Consider the following 22,920-nt stretch of genomic DNA (forward strand, 5'->3'; position numbering starts at 1 on the left):
ATACAGTAACATGAATATTAACATCATTTGAAACATTTTTGGAATTAAAGTGGATATTTATGAGCAACATGTGAGAAAAAAAAGGTCGCTTAAAAATTTTATCAACACGCTATATAATAATATTTTATCCACAAACAGTGACGGAAGCTTGCGTGTCATTTGAATTGTTAATATTGCAGGAAATTTGCAAATTTCAAATCGATGCTTTGCTATGCATTGGTTTTAGGATCTTATTTATTTACAGGACAAAAGAATTTCATATATTTTGTTATTTTTAAGAGGTATGAACGCATTAATATGCATTTCATATGCACATGAAAGAAGTGACTTGCGATACCGAAAACGTAGAAGCAAAGAGTGAGATGGAACTTTTAAAAGTGAGTGTATAAGAAAAATTATCCATAATTTTATGCAACGGCATTTTAGTAATGTTTTTATTTATAATTTTATGCAAAACTCTAAGAAATCTGTGAATGCGAAACTCTATAAGAACGCTATGCAGTTGGTTACTCAACTGCGAATTGTGATAATTGTCATTCACATAGTTTCACAATTGTTCTTTCTAAACAAAAATTTATTACAGCTTGTGGTGTAGATGAAGAGTATTATGATTGTATACCAGATTGCAAAAATAGATGTCATCCAAAAAGGATCTGCTCCCGCAGATGTCGCCGTGGTTGCTTTTGTCGAAAGGGTCTTTTTCTCAGAGAAGACGGCAGATGTGTTCAACCACAACAGTGCAAACCTGCTATCCAGTGTGAGAAGGACAAAGAGTACTACGAATGCATTCCTTGTCGAAACACCTGCAAAAGTTATGGCCGTGATGATATTGTTTGTCCCGCTTTGTGCACTTCTGGCTGCTTTTGCAAACAAGGATTTGTTAAAAGGGAAGATGGAGCTTGTGTTCATCCAGACGAATGCTGGAATGAAAGTAAGTGTTTTTATCTAAAAATATTTTTATAAATCTTTTATATCCATATTTCTAAAATTGTAGCACAAAGTATATTTTTAGTTGTTTCGTTAAAATAAGTATAACAATTGTACCGAGCGGCAAATTTATGCAAATTCTCGTTTGAAAGATTCGACTAACAATTACCGAACGGTAGAAACTTGAGATGTATAATGCATTTAAATTAAGTAGCCTACATCATCTCGCCGAAAACGTTTATCGCTTTTTATTATGATCAAACGGAAAAGCTATTTGTGATTTTGTAACCAGGCCCGGATCGAATAGGTGCGGGGCCCGATTGGATTTTTAAATGTCATGGATTATCAGATAGGTAAACTTCTACATAAATTAAAAAATAAAAATGTTCAAAATACAAAAACATTTATCAAATATAAATTTACATCACCGAATATGAATACATGAATTTGAATATTTCTAAGTTTTTGTTCTGTAAATTCTTCTAAAATTGTTTGAAAATTTAATATCCTTGCGTCTTCACTTTCAATCGACATGATTCCTAAATTATTTAATCTATCCTGATTCATTGTCGATCTCAGATAGTTTTTTATTAGTTTTAGACTGAAAAATGACCTCTCTCCAGAAGCAACGCTTACTGGAATTGTTAAGAATATTCGGATAACAATAAACAAGTTTGGAAATGCCGTTGCTCTATCATTATCCGATAAAAATTTGAACATTTTAAACGGATTTTCAAAAAATTCTGAAGGAAAAATAGATTTCAAAGCTTCCACTTCTTCAACTAACATTTTTCCAACTATATCAGCTTCTTTCACCTTTGGTACATCATTTTCTGTTAACTTAGAATCTGTTAGAGAAATTTCTAATTCAGATGCATGTTTTTGAAGTACTTCTTTTCCATATTTTGAAATTTTCCCAGAAACCCAAATAATTCATTATTATTTTTTAATTGTTCAAAACGATCTTTTAGTGATTCTGTAGCTTTATTTAAAACAACATTAAAAAAGATTAAATTCAATACATTTGACATGAACTTTTACGATTATCAGTTTTCTATATTATAAAGTATATACGTAGTCTTAGCTACATGTGTGGACAATGAATAGCACTGAAATATCTTAACAGACGAATTTATTACGGTAGTATACATGTCAATATGGCCTTCACCGTGCAAAAGAATGATAACACAATACACATAAAGTTTACATGACAAACCTGGGCCTAAAGACCCTCAATGTAGTCCCCTGCTACTGTCACCACACGCTGCCAACGATGTGAGAGGCGCTGAATACCATCAGCCTCAGCATTTGCCGCACCATGTGTGAATCGGGTCATCTGTTGGCGTACAGCATTAGCAATGTCCTCTTGTGTTGCAAACCGCCTAACACATGTTGGTTCCTTAATCTTGGGAATGAGATCAAAGTCACAGGGCGAAAAGTCAGGAGAGTACTGGGGGTGCTCCAATTCTCCCCATCCCCAACGTCGGAGTAGCTGCCGTACACACTCTGCTTTATGTGGTCTTGCATTGCCGTGCAGAATTATTGCACTGGCTACAAGATTCGGACGTTTATCCCGAACGCCACGTCGTACCTGTCGCACCAGGAAGTCCCTGTAGTACTGTACGGTCACTGTTCTGCCATGAGGAACAAAGTGGCAAACAATGACACCCCTCACCTCATACGTCACGATTAACATCAAGTTGACTGGGGAAGGATTCTGACGGACCTTCTGTTGCCTTGGTGATCCAGGATGTCGCCACTCCGTGGACTGATATTTCAGTCCTGGTTCGTATGCCCAGGCCCAAAATTAATCGATGGCGATTATTCGTGACAAGAATTGATCGCCGTCCTGTTGCCAGCGTACAAAGTGGTCGGAGCATATTGCATAGCGCACCCACTTTTGAACTTCCGTCAGTGCATGCGGTACCTACCCACCGCGAAGCGATTTTGCGTAGCTGTAGCTCATTAAGCAATATCCTGTGGACGGTGCGTTTCTCGATGCCACTTGCCCTCTCTAACTCCAGTAACGTCCATCGTCTATCTTCATTCATGAGGTGCTCGATAACGGCACGTGCCAAGTCGGTCCGCACACTCACCGGTAGTCCCGAACGTTGCTCATCACTGGTTGACAAACGTCCTTACTGAAACTTTCCTACCCACCGTGCTACTATACGATATGGTAGGGCATTATTTCCAAGGGCTTCTACTAATTCACTGTGACATTCCATCGCATTTCTCCTTCGGAGAACGGCTATTTTGATGTAAGCGCGCTGCTCAAACACGGGTTACTTCCATCTCGCACAACCCTCACCAACTGACTGATTTCAAAGCCCTTGCTACCGCAGAGCTAGCTATCACAGAGCCATCTGTTGTTCTGCATACACACTATGCCTGCAGAACTTCTACACGACACATATACATTTTGTGATCCGTTCGCATATCTACAAGAAAAAAATAGTTGCCATGACTTTTGCCCCAACCCTCGTATTATATAATAATAAACACATTAATAAATCTCATCCAGCAATGCGAACTTAAAATAAATATATTTTTAATTATTTGAATAATTCATAATTTATCCATTATCATCAAAAGAAATTTGCTTTAAATTTCGATTTCTTTTTTGGTTCATTTTGATGGTAACACAGGGTCCTTACAAATGCAGGGCCCGATTGTGCCCAATCGCCCTTTATCCGGCCCTGCTTGTAACCGCATAATGTGTATCAATGTGCATATTACCGATTCATTTATCTGAAAAGCAAAATGAGGCCTTGTTTTTGGATAGCGCCAAGATCGTGATAAAAGGATAGTGTCGTAGCTAAAGCAGCAATTTCATCAGACTCTTGGATGTTTCAAAAGACAAGGGTATGGCTGTCGAATGTGCAAAACATCAAAGATTAACATTATTCATTAACTGCTCTTTCCAGTCATTAAAAGAAACATGTCAATGCATATTACATATTTTCGAAGTTCAGGTGACATTGGCCTGTACGCCTTTAATTTTAAATTGTATACCTCTCACCTATAGCTTGTTTGAACTTTTGCAGATATAATTTTGCATAGAGAGTATATGACTAGATTCCTTTCTCTTTTCCGATGAATAAAAATTGAGCTTGCCTTTAAAAGAACAAGACACATTTGTAGATAGGAATACACTAATGAGATTCGTGATAATCTTAAATGGTATGTATTCTGAAGTGCAGATTTGAGATCTATGCTCTAGAAGTAAGATCATACATCATTTTATTTAACTTTAGTAGAGATTTTGATCTTAACTTCCCTCTTACAACAGAGAGGATCCGCACAGAACAACACTTATCAAAATCTTCCTTCTAAATGGAGCTATTTGAAGAAGACTCATTGGCTGTCCGGATGCAGTGATCTAAGCATCATGCCAAAAACACGAAAATACCATGGAAAGAAAGTTGTTAGATGCCACATAATTTTTTAATTTTAGCAATGACACAGGAACTTCTGGGAAAAAATGTACTAAAATATTATAAAAATACTAAATATATCGCTTTGCTGTCGATTCTCTAAATCGCTTAATACTTCATATTAAATATGAATTTTCACGCAAAAAAGTTTTTGTTACTTTTTGTTTTCATAAAATTCTAATATATATATATCATACTTTATATCCCGACTGTACAAATTATATAAATTATTATTAAATATTTATTATTCTACATTCTTTTCATAACTGTGCATCAAAATACGATCTCAGCATTTACCTTTATACGCCTTGGTCATTAAAATTTGACTTTATAGATATTAATTCTAGATATATGTTCATTATTATATTTTCATGATTTGAATAAAACAATCCTAATTTAATCCAATAGCAGGAATAATAACTTTTTTGTCTACTTTTCAGTTACTACTGGTGAGATGGATGAAAGTTCAGAAAATCAGAATCACACATTTTATCGAAGGTCATATGAAATAGATGATATTGAAGAAGAATCTTATAGCAGTGAAGAGAATTTCTCGCGTAACACAGTGGAATATCGTAGAGGTAAGAATGTAAACTGCAGAAATTAGGTATTTATTTCTAAAAGCATATCTGTAATTTTACGAAATATAAATTAGGTACACCGAAAGAAAATTCTTAAGTTTACCAATGAGATCCATATTTTTTGACTAAATTTTCATTTTCTGTTTAAGACAGCTTAGGTGAACAAAACAATTGAAGTTATGACAAAATATTGTTACGAAATGTACAGGCGCGGTGAGATAGCTTCCCGCAAAGCAGTTTTAGGGTTGCCACATTCGGCGAAAAAATTGGCGATATACCATGGACGGTTGGAGAACCTTCTGGAACGCATTCTTCCCGGCTTAGCCCAGAATGTTCTCGAACACAAGCCGAAAGCTATATAAACCCTGCTGGTCCGCAGTCAGATAGAGTGCGTGCCTCGCCTAGCGAGCTGAGAGTGTGTGTATCGTCTAGCGCAAGGATGTCAAATTCGCGGCCCGCGGGCCGCATAAAAACCCACACCAAATATTTTAGCGACCCGGCCAATATATCGGCAAATAATAATATATAATAATAAAATAACATATCGACGAAGAAAAAAATGAAATGTTTACTGCTAAGTAATTAACCATAATTTATTCAGTGTTGTTAGATTACTCACAGCGAGTTGACACACACACACTACTTAAATTACAAATGCGTGTGAGTAGCTTGCGTTCAGCTACCTTCGGCTTTTGGGGAACACATGCACTCAGAACTTGTACGCATCCTCCGATAGCCGAATGTGGCCGAACTCATGGTCTCAGTTTTCCAATCATAGTTTTGTACGGTAGAAAAAGATCATATCATTACGAACATGTTTGACATAATTAAAGCATTCAAATGTCAAGTAGTTCTTTGGGAAAACCAACTTAAAAATGAAGATTTGACGCACTTCCCGACGTGCAGCATGAACAAATCAAGTTTAGATGATACTTGTTCGTATCAAAAATACGCAGAAAAAATTGCAAATTTAGCAACTGAATTTGAAACGAGGTTTAATGATTTCAGTTCCCTCGAAGACAATTTTTTTCTTGTTTTTGTTTTCTTCGATTTTCTCAATAAGTATTGACTCAGTACCCAGCCATATGCAAATGGAGGTGATCGAGATTCAATGCAACTCAAATTTGAAAGCAAAATTCATTGAAGTGGGCGTGCCTGAATTTTACAAATATTTACCAGCCAGGTTTGAAAATACTCGAAAATTCGCATATGAAATTATTTCCATGTTTGGTAGCACTTGTCGGTGCGAGCAGTTATTTTCAGTCATGAAAAGTAATGAGTCTCCTATTAGAAACCGTATTAATGATGCTCACCTTGGATCAGCGTTGAAAGTTATCACTGCAAACAAAATTTCTCCCGAAATAGGAAAGATAATAGCAGAGAAGAGATGTCAAGTATCAGGACGTAAACATTAAATTTTTCTTGTTCTTTTCTATATAGATATATATATATGTTTATTATTGTATTATTCGAAATAAATCTACGTTTCTATGAATATTGATTTTTTTTTTTTTTTTTTTTTTTTTTTTTTTTTTACGGCCCGCCTAAAGTTAAACCTTGTTTGTTTGGCCCAAGTGTACCTATGAGTTTGACATCCCTGGTCTAGAGAGTACGTGGGGCTCCGAGAACGACCAAGCAGAGTCCGGAGCTGTACTCTGGTGCTTTGCAGTGAAGCTGTTTCCACCGTGATAGCCTGATAACCTGAAGGCTGTGTGTCGCTGATCGTGTCAGCGTGTTTATAGCAGATCTTCGACGACTGTAAAACGTGAACTTTGGAGCTGTCCTGATCAGCATTGGCCAAATAAAGTGTGTTTCGATACTTCATCAAGTGTCGTCGTTATTCACTCCAAATGTACAAACCCCGTACGAACGTGAAGGAAGAAAATAACGCAACAATATGCTTTAGACATCAGTACGACGTTCACTGTGTACTATATTTATTTCACTGTGTATTATATTTATTTCACTGTGTTATATTTATTTTTTAAATAACCAGTTAAATTTTATTTTATACTTTTTTTCCTATAAGCCTTCATTCCCCTAATTGTCAATGCCAGAATATTTAAATTTGGTAGCGCGCGTGAAGTAATGCAAATTCTACCTTGAGGAGAAAAGGGTTAAATACCGAGCTCTAGAAGGGAAATTTAGAGCGTCTGGGCAAGTGTTGTACCTTTGTAGCGTGAGCTTCTAGTTCTGTATTTATTGCTGGTTAAAATGGCGTAGTTATTACTTTGCTGCCACTAGATTTGGAGGCGGTGTTACATAACATGATTATCTGAGCCCTGTTGAGTAATTCTACTGCTTGTTGATACTTTCGAATTTTAGTTTAGTTCTTGTTATTTGCGTTATCGCTTAAGTGAGGCGTAGTGTATCAGCGTCAGGTCGACGCATTGTGAATTTTAAAGAGTTTAATAAAGGGTATTTTTAACCTTTCTCCTGTATGGTTTCTACACATACTTCAGGGTCACTTTAGAAGATAGACAAGTAGATATTACAACTGAAAACTAAATAAATAATGAATTTTATAATCAAGAAATAAAATTCACAATTATATTAGGGCTCACCAGTAACATTCAATAAGACTGCTCTTTCCAGTCACTGAAAAAAAATAATGTCAGTGCAAATTACATATTGTCGAAGTCCGGATGATATTGACCTGTATGCCATTAATTTTACTTTATCCATCTCTCATTTATAGCTTGTTTTAACGTTTGCAGAATATCATTTTGCATAGAGAGTGTATCATTAGGTTTCTTTCTCTTTCCCAATGAGTAAAAATATATCTTGCCTCCAAAAGAAGAAGATACATTTATAGATAGAAATGCACTGGTGTGATTCTTAATAATGTTAAGTGGCATGCATATTTGAGAGCTCTGTGTTCTAAAAGTAAGATCACTTTATCTAACTTTATAACTGAAGCTTTTTATAACCTCTCGCTAATAATAGAAATGATCTGCAGAGGACTGCGCTTACCAAAATCTTCCTTCAAAATGGAGATATTTGAAGAAGCTTGTGATTTAAGCACCATGCCAAAACCATGAACGTGCCATGGCAAGGATTTCTTTCACAGTAATGACTCAGGAACTTCTGGGAAAAAATGCACTAAGATATTATAAAAATACTAAACATACCGCTTCGCTGTCACTTCTGTAAATCGTTACGGACCTTCCCACTTCATATTAAATATAATTTTTCACGCAATTTTTTTTGTTTGTTTTATTTTGTTTTCATAAAAGTTTAGAATATATCACACTTTATATCTGGGTTGTATAAATTATTTTAAATATTTATCACTCTATATTCTTTTCATAACTGTGCATCAGAATATGATCTCGGAGTTTACCTTTATGCGGCTTAGTCATTAAAATTTGACTTTATGGATATTAATTCTAGATATGTGTTCATTATTATATTTTCGTTATTTGAATAAGACGATCCTAATTTAATCCAATAGCAGGAATAATAATTTTTTGTCTACTTTTCAGTTACTACTGCTGAACTGGATGAAAGTTCAGAAGGTCAGAATCACAGACTATATCGAAGGTCATATGAAATAGATGATATGGAAGAAAAATCTTATACCAGTGAAGAGGATTTCTCGCGTAACGCTGTGGACTATCGTAGAGGTAAGAATGTAAACTTCAGAAATTAGGTATTATTTTGTGGGATTCCAACCTTTTATCTAGAAGCTAAATGTGTAGGAACCTCTGAACACTTAAGCAAATAATCGCTTTAATTCAGAAAGAGATACGTAAAGCTCAAGAAGAGTTGTTTACCCTTTACTTCTTAAAATAAAAAAATAGCGTATGGTTCCTTCAGAGCGTACAGCAAAGCCTCCACCTGGGCTTGAACTTAAAGTAATAAGAAGCAAAACTTAACTAAAACGATATAGAAGCTGTCAATATTTCTAAGTAGTTGGCCCCTAAATGACAACTAAGCTGGCGAAGCTATCAAGTGCCGGAAATACGGCTGAATGTAGTAATAGCTTAGAGAGAGTGTAGCGAAAAAGGCGAACGCGCGATAGTCGAAATCTCTGGCTCTTTAACGAAGTCAGTGAAACTTCGACTTAAATACTGTTATTACTTATTTGCATTAAAAAAAATCTAAAAACACATTCTGGTAGGAAATTGTAATCTGAAATTAGGAAGGACAGGAAAGTAGCTTTAACTAACGATAACTGTTAAAAACTTATGACAAACCTTACAATATTTCTAAGAGCATATCTACAACTTTACGGAATACAAATTAGGTATATCGAATGAAAATTTTAAGTTATTCCACTGAGATCCATGTTTTTTTTTTGACTAAATTCCGTTGTCTGTTTAAGTGAACAAAACAATTGAAGTTATGCCAAAAATATGCTTCAGATTTAAGGCGAAATTAAATAATGAACTTTATAATCAAGAAAGAAAATTCACAATTATTTTAGGCTCACCAGTCATTATTTACCGATTAAATAAGACTGCTGGATATTTATAGGTCGACTTGGGTCCGAATTCAGCTAAGCAGTGACTGCATGAATGCTTTCGTGGTTTTCCCTATGTGTGAGTTTCTCTTAGAAAGTCTTCCAGGAATGGATCTGTTGCCTCACGCTGATAACCATTGCGCACTACATTTATTATACTACTTAACTTTACTATCGAAATCATAATAAAATGTGATCACTATATCGCTTGCGTCTGTGCGATGCGGTACAGTGGTTAAGATATATAATTGTATCCTAACCATCTTACCTGCTATGGCAATACAGCTAACTATTAAATTTAGTATGTTTAATTGAATTGCCATAGCATTTAATGAGATTAGCACAGCATCTCTTGGTAGTTAATGCTTGCTATTGTCAAAACAGCGAGCTAAAAATAAATCACATTTCCAGGATTTCAAGATATCTTACTGATAATTTACACAAAAACCAGTTCTTTAACAAAGACCTTGGTGAGACAATAGCATGCACAGAGAAACATTTTCGTAGGAAAATGCTCCGGGTAGTTAGTTACCTGGGGCAGAGCATATATTGCGACTGTTTCGGTTTGGAATCGCTTTGGCTTAAAGTGGTGCTAGAAAAAACTCGTTTCTCGTAGTTCTTTCGTAGATCTTCCGAGTATCCGGAATGAGCCCCATGAATTTTCCAGTGAAATTACCCTGAACTCAGAAGATTTAAACTACACCTTTTTATTAGTGCTTCTAACAAATTACATGATTCGTGTAATAACAAAACAAGTCACCGCTTCTTGCGGTGTTTAACAAAACACAAAATTTAAAGCAACTTAAATAATTTAAGTATGAGATTTCCAAGGGAAAGTCCGCCTATGAGTTTCGATTTAGGATCTGAATTCATACATAGTTAGCAAAGGCTAATGCCGATTCAAGTAAATCTAAGCGTTAGGCGAAAAATGGTACTAAGAACGTTCAGCGATTTCTGCTTGAAACTGTCTACTAATTTCAAGAACTAACTTACTTGCATTAACTAATTTCCCTCCTGCTGGGAGTCAACGAAAGTGGAAGTGATAGTTAAAGGTAAAAATAATACGGTAATGGGTTAATAAGTGTAGAACCGTAGAAAGTGGCAGGAGAGACTGGAAATATTGGTTACCTTTTCTGTAGTTTAATTCTTTTTTTCTTCTTCTCAATGTTATTTTTGAAAAATTTTTAGTAGAATTATTAATGTTTCTATTACTTACAAAACATAAACAGTAAGCAAATGTATTTCAATATTAAAAGTTTCAATCTTTTAAAAAAGGGATCATTAACATCCGTATCAAGAATACTTTATTCTTTTGCCGAAAATACATTTTCTCGACAAAAAGAAATTCAAAAGTTAGACTTAAGTTTTCCGTCAGATATCTGTTATAGTAAGCAATATTTAAAAGAAACGATAATAGCTACATTTTTTTCTTAGTAATGGATGGAATATAGATCTATAAAAATCCCTTTTTGTTTGAAATTTAATCTTGCAAGTCTTCATAAAAATAAGTATCATAACTTCAAATCTAAAATTAATATTATTAGTAACAACAACATTATTTTATTTTTTAAAAGAGGAAAATCTAAATTATATATAATTATCCTACGATTAGCCAGTCCTGTGTGAAATTTAATTTAATATCGATAATAATAGTTAGGTATCTTGATCTCCACTTCCTTCATATTCATTCTATAATTTTATTTTATTTATCAGGAAATCCAACTTTTCAATTTATTTAATCCATAATGAAATAACTTTCATTTTTTACTGAGAATTCAATAATAATATAATCATTCACATTCAAGCAGCCTATTAATGTCCAACAGCTATGTTTATTCGCATTAAAATTCCACCAGTTTATATTTGGTATCCATTATATGGATTGATACCTATATTATTACATTAGTTTGATGGTATGGGAATATTGAATAAAATGGAATAATTACGTCTTTATTACATGGAATGTTTCCATGAAGTATTTGATTTCAAAAATCATGTATCCTAATCATTGATCTTTAGGATCATGTGTCCTAAAAGAATGAGATCAAATAGTTGGACTATGTTTTCAATAAAAATAAATTTTAGATAGTAAATAAAGAATTTTAATTTACTGTATAAATAATATTAATGTAACAAAACTCTGTATTTTAAAGAAATACATTGTTAATTTTTTTAAGTTTCAAATAGCAAAAAATTATGCTATAAATTTATTTACTTTTAAAGTCGTTTAACTTGGGAAGTTAGAATAATTACGAAAGTGATCATTCCTTTTAGTAATAGTAAAATATCAACTAAATGCACTTATGTACAATTTTATGTAACTATGATAAACTTGCAATGATAGGATTTTATGTACAAGGTAAGATTGGTAAATACTCCTGCCTAACCATATTTGGTAGGTAAACATAGGGATTAACGAAACCAGTTATTCATTTAAATCTATTTCCACCATACTGTACTCAACCGTAAAAGACTGGGAGACCACTTCCCCTGGGACAGCCAACAAATAACTTTATTAAATAAATTGTACAACTTGGCAATTATAATTAAATAAGTAATACCTAAAATTTTACATGCAACTTATTTTACAACAGATTAAACAAAAATACAATACGATAATTTTAAGTAACCATTTCTAGATTTACAATAAAAAATATATTGTAAAATGTAATACTACCCGTATTATAATTTGAATACATAGTTACACAATACATATATAGAACAATACCTTTATCCCCTACAAAATAATTACAATTATTCCAATAAAGTTTTCTTCAGATTATTTGATCTTGTAAAATATAATAACAATTCTTTAGGAATGACAGAAGATATAATATCAATCAACATATAAAACATTTTCACTTTGTGTCATCTCTTTTAATATCTTTACTTACTTTAGTATCCCAGTTTTGTTTTCTCATTTTGAAATAGTTTATTGAAGTCTCTGGTTTTCTGGAGAGATCGTAAAATTTTAATCCATTTATTTCTTAACCTATCACATAATATAACATGTTCAATATAGCCGTTTTTATTTCCATATTTACAACTTATTGATTTAATCGCAAAGTGATTATAATAAGCTGGAACTATGATTTGGAAGAAATTGATTTAAATGATCATTTCAAATACACCTCGTTTTATCAATAATCTTCAAATGCTTAAATGTAGTTAGAAATGCTTCTTCATTGATCCACATTCTTGCCAAATTTCAATAATCTTAGTTGTAAGAATTCCTTTAAAATTTTCAAAAGGGGTTGACGCAACTATATAAGCAAAGTTTTTTTCAGTAGCAAGTTTTGCATTCAAATGAGGAAGCTCGTTATCATAAATCTCGGTATGTCCCACGAATTCAACGAAATGTTATATTTCTTTTTAAAGATATTTGCATCAACCAACTGGCGCGCGTCGTGAGCTAAATTAGTAAAACATCTTCCAGACATTACCGCTTGCAATGTGCGTTGGCTATCTGAATAAACGTATAACTTCTTCTATGCCACAATATGTAACCAGTCATTCTAAGGCTTTCAATAATGTCCAAACTTCTGGTTGAAAAAGAAATGCATTATTACTTAATTTATGTTTATGATTTATACTAATATGAACTCAAGAAAAACCTATAAATGAGCATCTTAACGTTTTCTTGAACCTTGTACGTTCCCCTGAAAATACCTCAAATCTATGCTTTACATAAAAAAGAGTGTATCCATTTCTTGTTTCCTCTTTAGAGCAATACACTTGCTTACTGGTCTTTAGGACATTTAATATGCCGGAATGAATAACGGCTCAACTCAGCTATGTACTTGCACATCTGAAAAACGTGTAAATGATTAACAGAAGCAGACAGCAGCCAACAGATGACAAGCAGATGGTCTCCGAACAATGGTCTAGACATAATTTCGAATACTTGTATACATATGTATGGCTGCCATCAGTAGCCGGCAATGTTGTTGGTAACAATTATATCATAGTAACACTGCTTACCTCAGCATTACGTTAGCTGCTGGTAGCATTACATCACAGTAATGCTGCTTATCAAATAGATTGTAGAATGATCAACAAAATCTTCTCCTGAATTCAAAATCTATCTATTTTTCAATGACACAAATTTACGCGAAATCTTATTATATAGATAGCTAAATTAATTTTAATTTATAATCTGTGTAAGACACTTCACAAAGACACTTCACAAAGTACACTTCACAAAAGAAAAGAAAATAGTTTCTGGAACATACCAGACGCTATTTTAATCATATAAATGTAAAGATTTACTTCATATTAAAATTGAAGTCGAGAATTTTTGGGAAGGAAAAAAGTACTCTACTATTGTGCATAGTTGAATAGATATATAGATAAAATCAGTGGTAAGTTCCAGTCATTTACCGAACATGAGAAAGTATATTTTATCGCTTGCTACTCCTGAGGGCCCGATAATGATCTAGATCTATAAAACCGAAATATAGAGCTCCATATTAAGGAGTTTTTCAAATCATCCAATAATTCCCTCATAATCATCTTAAAAATCCCGTTAATAATACCTTCTTTGTGAGGAAATCCCTCGTAAACAGGGCATAAATATACAGAATATTTCTGATTTATTGTCTGATTCAAGGCAGTATAATTAAGACGACAAATCTTAAACGGTGGCAGAGCACAATTAATCAAACACCTTTCACAATACAGCAAGTCAGATCTAAACCATGGAGCCGTTGTCATAGTAAATCGTCTAAAATTAAAAAAAAAAAAAAAAAGTTGATTATACAAAGAATTTACGAACGTCCATTAACAACAATATAAACCTGACAACGTCGATACATTAATTACTGTAGGTTTTTGAAAATACTAGATATCTCGCCAAGAGAAACAACGATCGAATTCTGGCGGACCTTCAAAGAGTTGGAAAAAACGCCTTGTCTGAAAAAAGAAATTATGATACGACAAATCTGGCGATTATTTTCGGCCAATATATCCGTTCTTAGTACTGAAGTTCAAGTAATTACGCACCTCCATGATAAAGGACAGCCCTCCCACTAAGCTGAAACCGCTCTGGTGTTGGTGTATTTAATTATGGCAAAGCACACTAGGGCTATCTGCCTAAGGGGCGAGATGCCTTCGTGGAGGACTTTCTAAGGTAAACTGACTCGTATTCACGTTACACATGGGGAAAACCACGAAAACGCCCATGCAGCTAGCCCGTTCGCGGGATTCGAACCTCAGACCGAACTACCAGTGTTCAGCGATTTTACCGCTGGGCCGCTAGTGGGCTGAAACCGCTCTGGACGTTAGACAGTTACTTGGAAATCCCGCGATAGTTCCAGCAAGACTTCTTCTGAAAAGTCGATTGTCATAACGGTATGATCCGATAAGACTGTTACTGGCGCTTTGCCGAAATAAACTCGAAATTTGTGTACAGCCATTAATACGGCTAATGTTTTTCTCTCTGTAGCTGTATAATTCCTTTGTGTCTGATTCAACGTTTTACTAAAAAATGCCAGAGGATGGCTATTTTGCATGAGAACCGCACCCACCGCATAGTCCGACGCATCCGCTGCAATTTCCAGGTTTTCGTCCCCCTCCGGGAATTTTAAAACAGGGGCATTGATGAGCGCTTCTTTTAATCTTTCAAATGCTGTATTTGCTTCCGCTGTCCATGTAAATTTACTTCTCTTTCTTTTGATTACTAAGAGTGGTTCAACAATATTAGCGAAATCTTTTATCAAAAGACCGATAGTAAGAATATAAACCCAAGGAAAGAAGAAAGTTTCTTTGCGGTGTTGGGCGGTGGAAAATTCTTGATTGCTTTTATTTTTGAATCTTGCGTTTCTATACCCTTTTGCGAAATTTTATAACCGAGATATTTAAGTTCTTTAGTTGCGAACTTACATTTTGAGGCGTTAATTGTAAGACCGGCCTCTTTTAATAATTTAAAAACTTCTTCTAGATCTTTAATGTGTTGTTCCAACGTACTACTCGTTATAATTATATCATCTAGATAGATTAAAGTTGATTTTCCTAGGACAGGCTTTAGAACAATGTCCATAGCTCTCTGGAATGTTGATAAGACCCCACACAACCCAAAGGGCATGCGTCAAAATGCATAAGTGCCCGATTTTGTTATAAACGCGGTTTTATGTATGTCTTCGGGTCTCATAGCTATTTGATAGTAGCCAGACGTTAAGTCCAAAGTAGACATGTATCTTGTAGATTTGATCTTTCTAATAATTTCCTCTATAAGCGGCAAAGGGTAAACTGGGAATTTAGTAATACTATTTAGTTTTCTGTAATCGATAGCAAACCTCCAAGCCCTTTTATCCGAAGGAGGAAACTCGTTCTTTTTCCTACATAGTACGACTGGACTCGCGTACTCACTATTTATGGGCGTTATTATTTTATTCTTTAACATCTCCTGAATATGTTCTTCGATGATTACGTCTTTTTGTTTGTCATAACGGTATGGTTTAGTCCTACAAGGTTTTTCGGCATTTAATTGTATCTGATGCGTAGCTATTTGACAACTACCAGGCTTTTCTGAAAACAAGTTAGAAAAATTACTCACCACTTGCTGGATGGCTTGACTTTCATGGTCATTCAGATGGCTAAGGTCCACTTGTGGTTGTTCCACAGGTTCCACCACCCTCTGGTCCATCTCCAGCACAACTGAACTGTCTTGAAAATTCAATTTGGCCCTCGCAGCCCTTAAAAACTCCATACCTAAAATAAGAGGATTTTGCAGATTCTTCACTACAAAAATTAATACTTTGAGGCTTTCCTCTTTTACCTGTATGTTTAATGATAATTTCCCGATGCAGTGACAGGTTTTTCCTTGCGCCGCTATAATTTCCGTATTTTTGGTTTTAAATAATCGTACCCTATAAAAATTCTTTTTGAAGAATGTTTCGCTCATAAAATTTCCTTCTGCTCCTTTATCGATGAGGGCTTCTACTGGTACATCGCCAACCAGGACTTGTATAATTGGTAGATGTGAGTTTTTTACGATGACCATATTTAAATGTCTTTTTGAGGGTTTTTTTTAAAACTTCCGGGGTCTGGACCCTCGCTTTCACAGGCCCCTCTACTCGTTTAAAGGTTTCCTTTCAAGTTTTACCTTCTGGGTACGCGGATGTTTATTTTCGAATTTTCTTTTTGGGCCTTGACCTTCGAGGTTCGATGAGTTAGGTTGATAGCTCTTTCCCCCATAAAAGCGGTTTGCATTTCTGGTTTCCTCATTTGAAGATTTCCTTCGGGTACTTTGAGAATACGTTGCCCCTCTAGCTTTTTCCGCTATTCTGCGATTTTGAAACTTCACCGCCAATTCGAAGAGCTCCTGCAATGTGCTTGGGTTTCTAATTTCGAAGTAGTCTTGAACAGCGGGTAACAATCTTGGTAAAATTATTTCAATAATCTCCGCGTTGGGTTTCTTCCCATACAGCATATCCGTCAGCTTAATTTTTCGCAAAATAAAGTCCGTCAACTCTTCTATATCCCGTTGATAGAAACTATATAGTTCGGCTTCCAGCCTTGCTCGATCTTTCACTATGGGGAAGGCCTTTACTAACGATTTTTTGAAATTTTCAAATGTATATGTCTGGCTTCCAAATTCCCCTAATAAAAATTTGCCTATATTCTTCCACCATAGCGCGGCCTGTCCTCTTAGTGCAGATGTGGCGATGGCAACTTTTTGTCTTTCAGGCACAGGGTAGAGCTGAAAGTGATTTTCTAGGCCTTCTAGAAATATCGCCACCGAATTTTTTCCGTCGAAATTGACGTTTGGCTTGATTGACGCTCTCAAAGTCTGGACCAGGTATCCAAATCCTTCCAATTGGCTTGCCATTTCTTGGTGTTGTCCCGCGGCTTCCATCCGATTTTCGGCCATTTCAGTTCGATAAGAGTTCTGGCGCCAATGTAGAGTTGCGCGCCTCCAACTTGCACGCAACCAAGAGGTGACTGTTGAAACTGGAAAATAGACAGAGTCTTGCTAAGGGTTTAAGTCCCTTTTTATTCAACTTTAAGAAATTACAATTGCTTTATTTTGTATTTCCTTTAAAAATGTTTGTTTAACGCTGACTTTTCGTGATAGTTATTTTTTTTTCATCTTTCCGTAATAAAAATAAACTTAACTTCGTTTTAGACAGAGTCCAATTTATCCGCAGCCAATATACGCAGCAGTAGAAGATTTATAGGTAAATAAAATGTATTGCGTTGCGGGTAGCATATTTCACAAGTGCACATCTGTGTAGCCACCAAGGGGAGTGTCTTCTATGATAGACCAATCGGCATGCAGTAATATTTCTGTCATGTCATAGGCCTTTCTCGTGCTATAATATTTAAGCAAGATGTTTGAAAATATTTTGAAACGCAATTTTCTGTATAAAATAATTAAAGCATCGTCCATTTCTTCTGAAAATGTTCATTGCTAAGTTAGATCAAATATAAGCAACTGTGAAGATTTCACTACCTGGTTGAAAGGATCTGAAGTAAATAAAAACACATGTTGGGTACTCCGCAAAAATATCCATGTGAAATATCATTTGATTAGTGGTAAATAATAATAAGAAAGCAATATGTGATAAATATCCGAGCCCAAATGCTATCTTTAGATAAATCTATGCATATTAGAAAAATATTTACACCAATTATATATGTAGTAGAAGCCAGCACTTTTTATTGCAGTCTATATGAAAAAGATGTTCTATAACAATAGACAATGCAGAATTTTATTCAAAGTGAACTTTACTAATTTGCATTCGTATTTAGTGTGTTAAATTTCACATTTAATAACTGCTCACTCTTAAATGTACTGTCTTCTCCAGAAATACTCATCAAATAGAATGAATTTATCTTATTCACAACGAATATATTCAACTTATTAACATATAACTTTTAATGTTAACAATGGATATAATCAAATCACACACGATATGTATTTTGAATCTTACACTTTAAAAATCAAAGGAATGCAAGCACTGAAATAAGAAAACACTAGATTCATTGTAACACTTTTTCGTCCTTCTCAGCTCAATTTTAAAAACTATACACTTGAATTCTGTTAATCCACAGGTGTTAATAAATGCATAATATTCGAGTCTAATTATAGCTTGAGTCATTTTCTCGATGTAAAGAGCAATAATATGCCGTGAACATCAATCTAAATATTAATGCGAGATAAAATCGCGAAAGCGAAATGTCAGCGATTAATTAAACTCCTAAAACGAAAGCACACGAGATTTTTTACTATTACGCCATATATTTTTAACTACGAAACAAATGCAAGTTTAAACGAAAACAACATGCGCGAAGATTTAGTGTCACAAGAATAATAGAAGTTCATTGGTCCATTTGCGAAACCCCTCCCCCAGTGGCTACGCTGATGTGCACTTGTGAAATATGCTTACCGGTAACCCAAGAATGAAAACCCTCCACAAAAAACAACCGTAAAACGTTCTAAAATGGGATTTCGCAAGAACGCTCTTTTGTCAAACACTGCAGCCTAGGATAGGTTAGAGAAGTGAATTGAGCTAATGAACGGCTTAAGCACCCATCATTTTTTTCATTTAATTTGACGCTTGTTATCTGGAATAACTTCCCGGCTTAAAAATAAAACAAAATAGATGTTTAAATAATTAAGTTTGGCAGTGATCTTAGCAAATACGTTTGTTTACTAATACAGCTATACTTTGTATAAGAATTAATGGAAAAATAATAGAACAGACATTTTACTTTACAGTCCAGTGCAAGAAAGGGGAAGAATACCAAACCTGTGGCTCACCTTGTGAAAGAACCTGTGCAAATTACCGTTTTCGAATTGGTATTAAATGTCCCAAACCTTGTGAACCGGGATGTTACTGCAAAGATGATTTAGTCCGAGATTCGAATGGAGAATGTGTCGAAACCGAAGAATGTGGCAAAGGTAAATCTTAATTCTATTTGTTTTATATTCATACATTCTTTTTTTTTACTTCAGTATTATAATGGTTTGTTCTTTGCCAGAAATTTGCGAAAAAATGACTTATATAAAGAATGCCGTACAGCTTGTCCTGAAAACTGCACTAATAGGAATCCAATATGCACTGAAGAATGCGTGGAAGGCTGCTTTTGTGCAGAACGATTTGCGAGATCCAAAAATGGCACCTGCGTACCACTGAGTCAATGACCCCCTGTTAATTGCACTTAAAGAACATGAACGATATTTTATATAGAACTCTGAAAATAGATTGTTGTCAGAAATAAGCATACTTAAACATTCTTCGGAAGTTCAAAACAAATTTATTAAATTGCTTCTTGTCAGTTCAATTTTTACTGTAAAAAAATTAACTAGCATTCAATTTCTACTTCTTTTCTTTACAATCCCGCTTTCGCCCAATTCTAAGAAGGTTTAATTAAATAATCATAGAATTATGTAAAATGGTTGTTGATATTGATGGTAAACAGCGAGCATTTGTTGTAAATGATCCCCATTAACTTATAAGCTTTGCATTATTTTCCCTACAGGCTCACCATACTTTCCAAGTGCACTGCACTTGTTCAAGTGTAGAGCTTTGAAAACAAGTACTTCCAGGTTTTAATTATAGCATAACTATTTCGAGAATCCTAAAAAACATTAGTCCTAAACTATTCGCCTTGATTACTACTTCACAATAAGTTGTCCAACTCCGAAGAGTCTTAAAAAGTGTCAGACGTTTAATAATAATTATTTTTGATAATACAGTGAAAATCCTTTAATACGAAAATGGGGGGACTGAATTAGTTTTTGTGTTAAAATAATTTCGTGTAAAAAGTTACTTCTCCTCCAAAAGCATATATTCAACAAAATTAAACTTATCAAAGTACGCCTTTGCGGCTGATGTTTTTCGTATTTTGTTTATTTCCAAAAGGGAAATCTTTTCGTGTTAAGAGGAAAGCAAATTCATGAAAATGTTTATTATAATAGTTTGTCAATATTATAGTTAATATTATTTTATATATATCAATATTATAGTAGTTTGTCTGAACCATTGTATTATTTCGTGTTAACCGATATTTCGTCTTAAGCGTTTTCGCGTTAAACGTATTTCACTGTATACGTAGTAGTTACTTACATTTCTATGATGTATTTGACTAAGAAACTTGGTTAATCTTTGGATTATGGTAACTTGGCGATTTTTCGGCGAAAATTTGGCGACCAACCCTGCTATAGCAACCTGCTAGTTTTTGTTTGGACGCCATTTTGTTTTCATAAAGTAAATGCAATTTTTTTTTTTTTTTTTTTTTTTTTTTTTACTCAACATTTTTTTCCAACAATCTGCTTGCCGAATTACGCTTATGCTAGAACTTTTATGAAGCAAAAGTGCTTAATTATGACGAAGTTTTGGTGCGAAATTGGGAGAAAGTGCAGAATCGTAAACTGCTTGCGCGTTTTTAGGAACTGCACATACACGGTATCATCCATGTACAGCCCACCAGCGGCCGAGCGGTAAAGTCGCTGAACACTGGTAGTTCGGTCCGAGGTTCGAATCCCGCGAACGGGCTGGCTGCATGGGCGTTTTCGTGGTTTTCCCCATGTGTAACGTGTATATGAGCCAGTTTCCCTTAGAAAGTCCTCCACAAACATCCCTTCCCTTACGCAGATAGCCCTCGACGCTTTGCCATAATCACACACACACACACACACACATCCATGTACACGTCGACCTATTTTCACCTAAAAAAACATCCCAGAATTGCACAAAATTGGCATGACTGACTGATAACTTATAGCCAGAATACCACTGAGATCAGTAGTTTATCTGGCTCAATCAAATTTATGCCGGATGGACACAATAACATAGAACTATCTTCACATAATGTCCGCAGTAAGGAGGAGAAAGACGGATAAAGAATAGGAAGACCAGCAACGCAAGAGCTTACTAGCAAGTAACCGGCCCGGTAAAGGCGTGACTAAGTGGGAGTCATAAAATGAGTGTAGAATGTGAAGAAAACTAATGAATTTAAGAAATACACAGTACAATAAATGAGTAAGATACAAAATTAAGAATGCTAATAAACACATTGGGTACATTATTTACAGGTGGGCACTAGGTGGGAAAGTTCGGGTCCCTGATAAGGTGGGCCGCAAGTGGGCGCAGTTTGGCGTCCTCATTCAGTATTTCGTAGGTAAAGATATCAAAATTTCACATGGTCACAGTTCAGTGCTTTCGTGAAGAATTTCCTGTTGATCTTATTCAGGTGCTCTTCTAGAGTGTCCAGTTTTAAGTCACAGTGCAGTGTAGCATTGCTCACAAAAAAGTGAGCATGGGTGATAAGCCTTAAGACTTTGTTTTGCATGATTTGAAGTCTTTTTATATCCTCCTTGGTAGCCGTGCACCAGGCCGGCAACGCATAAGTCATCAATGGCCTAATTGCCGTGATATAAACTAACCTCTTTTTCCTGAGGTCTAAGCTAGAATAATTACCCAATATAGGGATGAGACTATTTACAACAGTGAAAATTTTTCTTCTGACCTCTGTTATATGATCTCCCCATTTTAATTTTTCATTTAGCATTACTCCTAAATATTTCGCATTACTAACTCTAGGAATCTCTTCAGAGAATAAGAAGAGCTTGCTATTAATAGTCAACTGTGTATTTTTCCTCCTTATCAATAATAATTGCGACTTGCTGGCATTAATTGCAATTCTCCAAGTCGTACACCACTTTTCTACCACTGGTAGAAGCTCCTGTAATTTCTTGATTGCATGGTGTGCGTTTGCGGACTTTACGGCTAATGCCGTATCGTCCGCATAGCACCCAAGAAAGTAATTTCCGCCAATGTGAGCCCTAGGGAAGTCATGAACATAAAATAAATATAGGACGGGCCCTAAAATGGACCCCTGTGGGACGCCTGCATTCATGGTGCGTAAACTGGAGATGTCCTTTCCAATAGCCAGAGTGAATTTCCTATTAGTGATGAAAGACATAATTAGCTGAATCAGCTCTCTATCCATAGGGAGATTTATAAGTTTATAAATAAGCCCCTCATGCCAGACGCGGTCGAATGCCTTCGCCACGTCTAGCATGAGTAAGGCGACATTTTGTTTTTTGTGAAGCGCATCCCCACAAAACTCGACGAGCCGAACCAGCTGCTTTGTTGTTGAAAGCTTTCTCCGGAAACCAAATTGTTCCGGAGGCAGTAATTCAATATAGTTTTTCAATCTGCTGTAGATTAATCTCTCAAAGACCTTTCCTAATCCCGGAAGCAAGCTAATGGGCCTGTACCCATCTGGCTTAGTGTTATCCTTGCCAGTCTTAGGCAATAAAATAACTTTTGCGATTTTCCATTTTGTGGGAAAATAGCATTGACTAAGACACGCATTGATAATACTCGTGAATTTTGTCACGACATTGCAGGGCAGATTTCTAAGTGCGTGATTATTAATACCGTCTATGCCAGGGGCCTTTTTGACTTTAAGCTTCTTTGTGATTTCTTTGATCTCACTGGGGGTAGCAGTGGCCATGTACCTCTTAGCAGTGTGGGCATTAAGCCAATCCCTAACAAAG

At 35.2% G+C, this 22,920-nt stretch overlaps 1 protein-coding gene across 16 annotated transcripts in view; it reads left to right on the forward strand.

Moving 5' to 3' along the window:
- Nucleotides 1–22,920, forward strand: part of LOC118200019 (zonadhesin-like) — a 260,274-nt gene that overhangs the window by 225,791 nt on the left and 11,563 nt on the right. For all 16 annotated transcript variants that reach the window (XM_085814973.1, XM_085814976.1, XM_085814977.1 and 13 more), the window contains 4 exons: nucleotides 584–931; nucleotides 4,805–4,945; nucleotides 8,431–8,571; nucleotides 19,132–19,314. In XM_085814973.1, the coding sequence (XP_085671099.1) occupies nucleotides 584–931; nucleotides 4,805–4,945; nucleotides 8,431–8,571; nucleotides 19,132–19,314 (813 nt within the window). The remainder of the gene's footprint in view (nucleotides 1–583; nucleotides 932–4,804; nucleotides 4,946–8,430; nucleotides 8,572–19,131; nucleotides 19,315–22,920) is intronic.

The sequence above is a fragment of the Stegodyphus dumicola genome, chromosome 4 (genome assembly GCF_044657685.1).
Source record: "Stegodyphus dumicola isolate Sdum_Otavi_A_Nest chromosome 4, ASM4465768v1".
NCBI classification, from domain to species: domain Eukaryota; kingdom Metazoa; phylum Arthropoda; class Arachnida; order Araneae; family Eresidae; genus Stegodyphus; species Stegodyphus dumicola.